This window comes from Athalia rosae, chromosome 4 (genome assembly GCF_917208135.1).
Source record: "Athalia rosae chromosome 4, iyAthRosa1.1, whole genome shotgun sequence".
Classification (NCBI taxonomy): domain Eukaryota; kingdom Metazoa; phylum Arthropoda; class Insecta; order Hymenoptera; family Athaliidae; genus Athalia; species Athalia rosae.
Window position 1 is genome coordinate 7,279,349 of NC_064029.1, and position 11,181 is coordinate 7,290,529.

The window sequence follows — 11,181 nt, forward strand, 5'->3', positions numbered from 1 at the left end:
TCCCCTATAGGCATGCCCCTGTGTCTGTGTGAGGGACGCTTTTGTGCGCAATACGGATACCTGAGTCCCTGACCTATCTGGTAGATGGATATATCCGAGAGACTTGGAAGAAAGGCCGCATGCTTGCCAGGCTTCGTCTCGACCCCGATACGTTAAAATACGGAAAGAAGATCTTCGACTCCGGACTGGTCCCTCTGCAGAGGAATGCGAGCGACCCAGATGGTCGAGTTGAATTTTCGCAGTAAAATGACATAGCTAGAGTACCCGCAGGAAATGGAAGTCTCGTCCTTCGTTTCGTTCGGCGATCTTCGTCTCGAATTCAGACTTGATTCGATTTGTTTTTTTGAACAATTGCGCTTTCGTTCGTCGTAGAAAAGTTGCCTCTTGTGCCCTGAAATCGGGAATACAAAATGAACGTTCGTGCGGTCGGGTGTTGAATTTCTTGGCCGGCAACCGGGACTTCGGACACCGTATAGCTCGTCGGGTCTTATAGAGTAAACAAGTCCGTCGTGGAGGGGCTTAAAGGGGCGAGAGAAAGAGATGGAAACTGAGAAAATGAGATGCAAGTGGTTAGAGAAGGAGGCAATGTCACAGCAATATAAGGTGCGTACGGTATAGTGCAGCTTGCGGGAGGCTGAGGAGCTGGAGGAGAAGTAAAAAAAAAGAAAAAAAAAAACTATAAAAAACGAAGAGGGGAAAGGAAAAAAGAAAAAGACTCCGAGGAACCAGCTGCTCCTATCGGCGAGTCGCCTTTCGTTAATGCAACGCGTTCAGGAACGTACCGTTCGATGATTTTTCGAAAGACCCGTAGCTTCGTTCGTCTAGGAATATTTTCATCAGCGTTGAAAATCCCAAGTTTTATTCTATTCCGTCGAGTGAATTACAAGACGTTTTATGTTATGTCGCATTACGATTGAGAAATCGAAGGAGAATTATCGCGCTTGCGAAACCCCGTTTGACCTGATCCTTCCTCTTTGATTCGTTAGAATGCGAATATTATTGTGTTCTGACGAAGGTGATCCAACTGCTGAGCTCAGCTCGACTCTACTTCAACGATAGCGACGAGCTGCGGACTCGGCAAAAATTAATTAAAAACCTGCGTCGCATATGAGCTGCAGTTGGGTGCAGCGGTTGATTGTTACATTAATCGTGAGAAAGCGATCGATTGAATCGCTATCGTGGTCATACTTCGTTATACACTCGAGGTGTACATTCGTCGTACTATCTTTAGAATTTCGGGGTCTTTGACTGAAAAAAAAATAGAAGAAAAATCAACCTTTGAAACACACGTACAACTCCGAGGACGTCAGAGTTCATAGATTTTTCGCTGAAGTGAAACTCGAACTTCGTCGTTCGATTTTAATTCACCAAACACAGGTGGCGAGAAAAGCTCTTTTACGTCCTCGTTATTTTTTCCACGTCATTTTCTGCCCGGCTCATCCCCGGCTGTGCGGAATCTTCTCACATTCGAATCACGGAGGTGACGCACACGACGACACCGCTTCGTATACTTGTGTACGTAATACGATGCATGTGTACAGTGGGGCAAAAAGAGATGGTCAATCTTCCGCGACAGTCGGAGGCTTGGCCGACGACGAGAGAATCCTTTGCGACTGCATCTCCATCTCGACTTGTTTGTATATACGATCGTCGTCGCGTAGTCGCAACTTTCGGCTGACAATTTTACCTCGTGGTATTTTCGAGGCAATTGAGATTATGAAACAGCGAGCGGTCGTCTAGCCTCGACGATTCTTGTGTCATATACAGATATGTGTGTGTGTACGCTTATTTAATCGGCCTTTCGCGATAAGCCGCGAGGTCCGATCGAGTTGAACGAAACGCGCGCGTGGCGGTTTCTCTTTATTTTTTTTTCATTTCTCTCTCTCTCGCACGCGTGCGTGAAATTGCAAAAGTTTTTTTAGACAATGTGACCGGCACGGACCGCGCCCTCGCCACCGACCAATCGGAGAACGATTCTCAATGCGTTAGACGCACACACCTACACGGGTTTGACAATGAACGAGTGCAGGCTCGCCTTCGACTCGAGTCGAGCCAACGTAACTCTCGTGGTGTCCGTTTATAGCAACCTCAAACCAGAAATGACATATATCTCGCTTGCCTGATATGGTTTCCCGCAATTACAATGCTAAGAAATCTGAATAAAACAAGAAACAAGAAACATACATCGTTCTCGATCACTGTAGTCGACTGATTTTTTTTCTATTTTCTCTCGCGTTATCCTCCAGCCTCTGTCGATTAAATTTTGGCCGTAGCTCGTCGATTTCGTTTTGGAAATATACCTTCCCAAGTTTTAATGCAAACAAAAAAGTTAGGAAATCGCCATGTGGTGTCCGTCAATTTTCGAGACGTACGTCGCGATAAGCTGTACACGGGCTACCTAGAGTCGAAGATACGGCCAGTTTTCGAACATGGCTTATGCAATTCCTTGACCATTTTCATGCGACGTTGCGAGTCGATCGAACAAACTTCCGCCTCGACATGTTCGATCATCCGGATTGCGGAAATGGATGTTAGAAATTGCTCTCCCAGCTTCGTCGAGGTACAGATATGAATCCGATATCGCCGGTATCTTCTTACGTGGCGCGTGGTACGCTCGCTCTTTTGTTCCGATCATATCGAAAGAACAAACTTTTCAGGGAACAAAAAATAGTAATTAAGCGTTAAACGACGATAACGTAAATCACGCGTCTCCGACGATTAGTCATGGATCCACCAGTTTTTTGTTTCCCGCATTCTCGAATCATCGTACACAAATATTTACACCCGATTATCCGAATGACGTTCGATTGTTTGTAGTTCCCCGCAATCGTTTTCATGAATTTTCGTTTCAACGGTCTACATTGAACGTGATTCAATGTAGACCTCGTCACACATCCCGAGCCACCTGAACACCTAAACAAAGTCTACAAAGCTGTGTCAACGCCAGTCGCGGACGTAGGTCTAACAAATCCATTCCGATAACTCGGGTGCCTCATCGATCGCTCTGTGAATTCAAAGTCTTCTAACTTCCGATCGAACTGACAAATGCTCTACATCCACGTCTGCAAGTTATCGAAAAAAGCTCGACACGTCCCACATAGAACATCTTTCGATCCTCTCGTGTTCAAGAGTTCCCGGGGATCGTCCTTCACCTGTACAATTCTCCCAACTACCGATGAGAAATTCAGATCGAGCACGTTACCAGATAAGGGTTGAACGTTCTGCAAATATATCACGTCTCAACTACCTCTCGACGTGGTGTGAGCTATCGAAACCGACTTTTGCTTACATAATCTAGTTTTTCGCAGTTACTTCGTTTTCCGAATTGTCGGAAATTTTTTTTCTCTCGATCAACCCGACGATAATAACAGTAATCGCGATACGTTCTTCTGTGTACGTCACTCGTTACGTTACCCCGTACTTGTTCGTCCGCGAATCGCCGACGCGAAATTGTGCCGTTCGTTACGTCAGGACCCTCGTTTCCAACGAGATCTAGTCTAAAAGTATGCTATAGGTGTGCGTATCATATCTATATTTGTACAGAAGTACAAGCTTATATCACACACGCGAGTTTGTTCCTATGGTATCTTCGTCTAATTATAAACTTTGGCAAGGAAAATTCGTGCAGCAGTTCGCTAGGATTACTCGAAGGAATCACAGCTTCTAAAAATTTTCGTCTCATCCTTAACACATTTGGTGCGCGATAATTTAATAACCCGTCGAGTTGTCGTGTGATCAGGAAAATTGTACAGATAGAATGTGTCAAAAGGGTGAGTTTGGTTAGAAAAAAAAAACAAAAAATAAATAAATAGGTTTCATTACGTTTCCATTCAAAATTGAGGACACCTATTTTTAACCGTTGACGCTAGTTTTCGCGGAATATTCGCGACGATCAATGACGTTCAAGTAATTTTTCCATTCTTCTCTTCGCGTTATGATCTTCCGATCGGCTAGTCATAATAATTAATATTTTAAAATCGATCGGATTTTATTTTATTCATTTTGTTTTCATGCGTCAAATGAGCCGCGGGGTTATCTTGGATAGTAGAACACGTCTTGTTGATTGTGGATCTAAATTTATGATGTAATCTCAAGTGTATATATTGTTAAAAATTTTAATATACGTCACAGTGACGCACTGGGTGTTCAACAATTTGCTGTACATAAATCTTCTTTACGACGATTAATGGAAAGAACAATAACTGATCGATCATCACCGGTGGCAAGTTCACAAAATCGAACAGTCCCTTAATGAGGTATTAACGGGAGAATAACGGACAGAATTCGGTCCTCCATTTTCCGCCCATAGCGAGTGATTCATGTACTGAGGGCTAATGGAAAAAGATAATATCTGGAACTAATTATTTTCGCAAAAGGGATACGCTATCGAATTGAATTTCAAAGTCCTCGTTACGTTCCGTTTCGAGTATTCATAATTTATTCGATTTTACGAACGATTCATCGGCGCCCCTTTTGTTTCAAGCTAAAAACAAGATACCTTAATCCCCATAAAGCGGATTAGCCGCATTTCAACTATCGACTGAACGGCTTGCAATCCTTGGTCTACATTTATTGTCTCTTCTTTTTTTTTCGTACCAACAGTCGCCTTTACCAGGTTGACGTTTGTCGGTAGAAAAATTGCTATCTCCGATCGGAAAATCAAGCCTACAAAATTACCTCGTGATTTGAGTTTCCCTTTAAAATTCGTTGAAAATAAAACCTATATATCGCCTGGTCTCGGGTAAACAACAATTTGTCTTCACCGTACGCAAAATATCAACAGCTGCGGTTGCTGCTGATCGCAATAGAAATCTTTGGCACGCGTCATCTGCAGTCGTGAAAACATGTAGTTAGCACTTAGCGTCTAACTATTGAATAATTAGGCCTTGATTTCGAAGCGTGCTCGCGCCAACGTAATTCTCAGATCAACAGATGAATTATAATTACAGAGAACTTTTGCCGAAGACGAGAGTAATGACGAAGTCGACGCCATGATCGTATCGTTGCTACAGTTTAGGGTCGAAGTACAGATATGGTAATTTATTTCTCTCCGTCACTTTCGGACAGCTATTTATTGGCTGTCTCATTTATTTACTCGTCGTCAATACATGGAAAAGGCAAACAAAGACGTTTATCGAATGCAGTTGGTCGTTCGGATCGAGCTGATAAAATTCTCTTTAAAATTACCATCCCTGATGAGGTGGAAATAAAATCATCAAAATTTGCAAACAGGGAAAAATACCAACAGATTATCTCAAGTTGCGAAGAAGGAAAAAAAAGACCATTCAGAAAAAATGAATAATATTTAATGATGGACTTATATATAAGCGCGGTAAATTAGTGGCTTGAAGCAAAACTAATTAATGGAGTCTTGTAACCTCTTGCATCAGGCACACGAGTATTAGAACTTGCGAAATAGAATCGTTAAGCATAAATAATTATATATTTAGTAGCTTTCAATTAAACTATTTACGCGTGGCCTCTGTTATTATATTGCGATAAGAATTTATATATCTTGTGAAATAATCCTCGCGATAATATTATAGATTCGATCGGGATTTAATTTTAACCGATATCGTTAGAATTTGAACAACAATAACAGTGTGCGATGATTATACAATGACGATCGATTCGACGTATTTATATATTTTTCATTTTTCTCCATTGCAGAAAATACGCAAGACACCGTTGTCAGAAATGGCAACAAGTCAAAACCTCCCCGAAGATTTGCCGGGGTGGTCGTCGCGATGGCTGGTCTTCCTGCCAGGGGTAAAACTCAGGTGGCCCACTGTCTTGCAAGGAGGTTAAACTGGAACGGCGAGTCTGCAAAAGGTGGGTTGTGATCGGCGAACGAATAATTAAGCGCATCTTTGCTCTATCGCAATAGATACGGTACAACATGCGAATATTCCCGTCCCTTACCGACTCAAAATCGGTAAAACCGCGGACCGGAAAAACTTTCCCTCGTTGCAAATCGCGTGGAGTTTCCCGTAATTGGAAATTACCTCTCATTAATTGCCAATCCAACACTTCGACGAGGAGCGTGACGTCATTTTTTCCCGGTACGAGAAAAGTAACAACTGTCGGTTGCACCGTGACGATCGGTCGCGATTTTCGCTCGGTGATCAGTGAATGATTCTCGAAGTTTGCAACGCGTGTTAAACGACGAGAGAAAGAGGGGGCAGAAAAATTCTCGATACAAGTTACACGACTAATTCTCTAGTCGCTTCGATTGAGATAAAATCATGCTGTTCACGTGAATCGAGTGATCTATATGCATGCGTGTTCTTTACGCAGAGACAAGATAATTACAGATCCGACTCGTAATCAACCGTAAAGCCTCCGAGATACAACTTAAAACTTCCACGATGTTTACTGAGTCCTCTTTTTTTTTTCTTTTCTGTTTTAGTTATGCGAGTCAGCGTGTATCGTCAGAAACGATTGGATATGTACGCATCTCATGAACTCTTCAGACCGGATCACGCTGCAAACGTAGCTCTTCGTTCTTTGGCCCAAAAAGATGCCATGCGTGACTGCGCCTCGTGGCTGGCTTCGGGAAACAGCGTCGCTGTGAGTATACGGTCACGTCTTATCGTATTGTACGGGTCAAATTTCTTCTAAGACTGTTTGAAACACGACACGAGGGTGGTAAAGCTCGTTCGATCCACCGAGAGCCAATTTTTTCCGTGTCCTATAAAATCCAACGAATGCGTGGAAAGAAAGCAAACTGCTGAGGAGTACGTCAGAGATCGAATGGTATCGACGATGTGCTTATGCTATAGCTGCAGAGACAGCTCTGTTGTGTTTGTTATTTCACTTGATTCATACGACCTTGTGAGACGAGCTTTAATTACGGTGGAATGTAATTCCTGGATTTTCTAGTCTGCTCGTAAACAAAGGAAAAATTGGAACAGAACAATTGGCAATGTCAAACTACGCCTAGAAAGAGAGGAAACGGAATTTAGGATCAATTAATCCGATCCCCAGCTTCTGTAACGCTGATGGGGCAAGCGGAGAATTTTCTGAGAAAGCTTTGATCGCTAAAGTGAGCGCTCGACATTTTTCAGATCTTGGACGCGACTTTGGTGACTCGCGAACAACGTGCGGAGGTCTTCGATTACTTTTCCGGTCAGCTTGGTTACCGAGTACTTTTCATCGAGTGCGTCTGTTCGGATGCCGCAATCTTGGATCAAAACTATCAGGAGATCCTCGCGCACAGCGCGGATTACAAGAACATGGACAAGGCCACAGCAGTGGAGGACTTGCGCCTCAAAGTCGCCCATTACAAACAGGCCTACGAACCAATGGAAGAAAAATCCTGGCCAAGGATCACCGTCGATACGGGAACCATGGAGATCAAGGCGCACAGAGTCAGCGGACACGTCGAAACGAAGATCTTGGGGTACCTTGGAAGCGTCAGAGTTCAGCCTCACACTTTGTACTTCTCCAGGGTAAGCATAATCGTCGAAGTTTCGAAACTTTTTTTTGTCTTCTCTTCTGAGAGAGGAAAGTAGTTCACAAAGCTCATGTCATTCGTCCGGTACTTCCAGCATGGTGAGAGCGAGTACAACGTCCTCGGTAAAATCGGTGGGGACGCGGTTTTGAGCGCTCGTGGCGAACGATACGCTCAGGCGTTGGCGTCCCGCATAAACAGCCTTCATATACCAGATCTTCGCGTGCTGACCAGCCGACTTCGAAGGACCATCGCAACAGCTCGAGGCGTTGAAGCTCCCCAAGAACACGTTGCCGAACTCAACGAGCTCGACGCTGGTGTATGCGAAGGACTTTCGTACGAGGAAATGCAGGAACAATATCCTCAGGTAATAGAAAATTTCTTGCCGCGTGGCAGCAAACGTTTGAAACTTCTCTCGCTATCGGTCTATAAAATGATAAATGAAATCCTGAATAATATACTGTTGAAACTGCGCGACCTAGTTCTCTTTGTGCACCGGTGTTGAAATAATGATCTATAGACACAGGTCGATCGTACAAGGCTAGAGTTGTCCCATTGGCGATACATGTATATTTATGCAGCGTGTATATCTTTCTCTTGCAACGGTCAGCGAGTGATAAATGTTCTTATTTTTTTCTAATCCTTCCAGGAGTTTGCGTGGCGTGACCAGGATAAGCTCCGTTACAGATATCCATGGGGCGAGAGCTACCTGGATATAATGCAGCGGGTTGAACCAGTTTTATCCGACCTTCAGCAGGCTACGAATATGTTGGTAGTATCCCACCAGGCAGTTTTGCGTTGCATTATCGGTTACTTTATGGATAAAAAACCGGAGGAATTACCCTACATGGAGGTACCTCTGCACACCATCATTAAAATCACGAGTCGTGGTTACAACTATGAATTGGAATTCTTCAAACTTCCCATCGAGTGCGTTAACACGACCAGAGTGAAGCCAAAAAATTGCAGCGTCAACAGAACCGCTGACGATGCTTTACTTACGGTACCGGCTCACTTCGACAATCCAGATCCTTGGAGGAATCCATCCACTGGACCAACTCTCGTACAACAGCACTGAGAGGAGGAGAATATTTTTGAATACGGTATCGGCGCTCAGGACTCATATTGAATTAACGTTGATTGAGTTTTGGCGAATTTCTGACACGAGTTTCACAAATGAACGTGGATCAGAAGCTATATCATTTTTGGAATAGTATTAAAACTCGTTGAAAATATTTTACAAGGTTCATCCTTTTATAGAAACCATATCGCGAGACGGTGATTGGACTAGCCAGATTACCAGGGTAAACGATAGCGAGTAATATTATTCAAATATTTAACCAAAATTTCATGATTCTTATCGTATTCGAAAATTGGAAACTTTGCGAATGTTGAAATTAAATTATGAAATTGGGCTAACTGGGACTAAAAAGATCGTTAGCTCTATCAATTTTCATGGAAAAACTATAGTTTTCGAGGCTCTGAAGTTGAGGAATGAAATTTTTTTTTTTTTGTTTTACTGTGATTCAATGGAAAAGACAGATCCAGACGCGCGTTAATCGAAGGTAGCAAATAGACTGGACGAGCATTAATGACTGCGCTTGAATAAATCGAAAAAAAAAAAAAAAGAAAAATTAAGTCGGAATACCAAAAACTGCGCGAAGGTCGCAGCATTCGGGTTTTTTTTTTTTTTTTCAATGGATCGAGTGTCTATATGTCGGGACTTGTTTTGCCGCGAGCTACGAAACGGAAAAGGTAGCGTATAGTTTTTATGTACAAATTGAATTGAAGATATTTTCAAATATATGATAATCGTTGATCACTCGAACGGCAGTATTTCGGTGCCCACTGCCTGAGCCCTCTACATTTTTCAGTATATGGTACTTAGAATGTCGCTGTTTTAATTTATACAAATACATAGGTATATATTATTTCATAGATTGTATTTTAATATTAAATCTGACGGCAAAGAAGAAACAGAAAGAAACAACTGATCTTATTGTAACAAAGTTTAACGTAACAATTATCTGAAAAAATAATTATATCGAAGTGTACACGGATTTACACAATTTAGATTCAGACAGGGGATGCTATATACGAGTCCCAGGTTCACGAAACAGCCTATACAAAGAAAAATATTAGCGTAGTGCATAGATATTATGTGTATTCAAGCCGGGAGATATGCGATGTGTATTACCTGATAATACGATTGTTTGTTGAAAATTTCTCTACTTTGGCATAAATTTGTAGAAATTATACAGTCGATGACCGACTCGTTACACGCGATTATTATTCGATTGATGGAAGAATTGTATTTTTCTGCAAAGTGCAAAAAATCATCAATAGATATATATATATATATTTTTTTTTTTTTAGAAAATATATACATACCTACTTACATAGAACGCTATACTATTACGTCTATTAAGAATAATAAGCAGCCTGCTGAGTGCGTAATAGTATGTGAATTCGTTAGCCTATAGATTACATCTTCGTATAATATTAAATCTGATACACGCGTACTATGCACATAATTAATATGCATATTTTACGAAAAGATGGATATAGAGAGTAGTGAAAAGTTATTATTATGATGAGATAAAATTGTTGATTACGTTATAAGATATTTAGCTAACAGTTTAACGTTAGTGAATAATAATAAAGATGAAAAAAAATTTCCGTTGACTTCAACTGTTATATGTATTTTGATGTGAAGTTTAACGCAAATTTTATGACTAGAAATATGTCATCGGAATTATGGAGGGAAGAGGTCGACGTTAGTCATCGCGATCAACGGTGATCGAGGCAATGATGGAAAATGAAGTGAAGTTAAGAAATAATGAAAAATTATTCGTGCTGTGCATAGCTGTCATAATAACGAGGTAACATATTATCATGGCTACCTTTATCATTTTAAATGTAATATTTTTTATCACATAACGTTGAATACCAATAAACATTTTCTTTTTTTACGATGACACGATAGTTGACTCGATAATTAATTGAAAATAATAATGAATTTTCGATATCCCCATTCACACGATACAGGAAAGCAAACACCGGTACAAGTTTATATTCTTAGAACATAAGGTAGAGAATAATAAAGTCTTCGTGAATACAATTTATTGCTGTTCAATGCATTGGGAGCAGATCACCGCAGACATTCTCGTAATTGTGCAGTGGAAATGAAAAATTGCAGATAAGCGGGTTGCTGACTTTCCTCACGAGCCAATGCATCCGCCATTATATGCTACGGTATCCTGCTGTAAGATGCATTATTTCCTCAAGGCAAACTCATTAGTTTATCCCTTCGGCGTTACTCGATAACAAATGATGTCATGAACGGCACTTATTCAAGAGTCTGTACGACAAAAAAAAAATCAAAAAAAATTAACATGCATCTATAATCATTGTACAAAGCCTGGAGTGTTTACAAAAGGAATTGCGCAATGATCTCGGTGATATTAAATTTATTTCCAGAGACTTTCTGCACCGATGTCTTCGTACTCTTCGCTGAAATCTGTGAAGAAGAAAAAAATCGGGTAGGGTGTTAAATGGTACTACGTAATTTGGGATTCGCTAGCTTCTCGGTTCGAATTTGACCAACGATCTTCATAATCTTAATCCCCACACTGGGTTTTGCTTCGTTAATCTCGTCATGCGCGGTGAGGAACTGGAGGTAACGACGAGTTGTGGAGCGCCAGTAAAGCCATGTTTCAGATTATCCT

At 41.4% G+C, this 11,181-nt stretch overlaps 1 protein-coding gene across 4 annotated transcripts in view; it reads left to right on the forward strand.

Moving 5' to 3' along the window:
• LOC105692668 (6-phosphofructo-2-kinase/fructose-2,6-bisphosphatase-like) overlaps positions 1-10,431 on the forward strand; it is a 34,360-nt gene extending 23,929 nt beyond the window's left edge. For 2 of the 4 annotated variants that reach the window (XM_025747219.2, XM_012411995.3), the window contains 5 exons: positions 5,671-5,832; positions 6,410-6,570; positions 7,068-7,451; positions 7,551-7,820; positions 8,103-10,431. In XM_025747219.2, the coding sequence (XP_025603004.2) occupies positions 5,671-5,832; positions 6,410-6,570; positions 7,068-7,451; positions 7,551-7,820; positions 8,103-8,531 (1,406 nt within the window). In that variant the 3' untranslated portion in view covers positions 8,532-10,431. Of the gene's footprint in view, positions 1-10; positions 604-644; positions 3,771-5,670; positions 5,833-6,409; positions 6,571-7,067; positions 7,452-7,550; positions 7,821-8,102 lie in introns of those variants that run through there. The other 2 variants (XM_048654032.1, XM_012411996.3) reach the window with 2 other exon arrangements.
• The last annotated feature ends 750 nt before the right edge of the window (positions 10,432-11,181 follow it).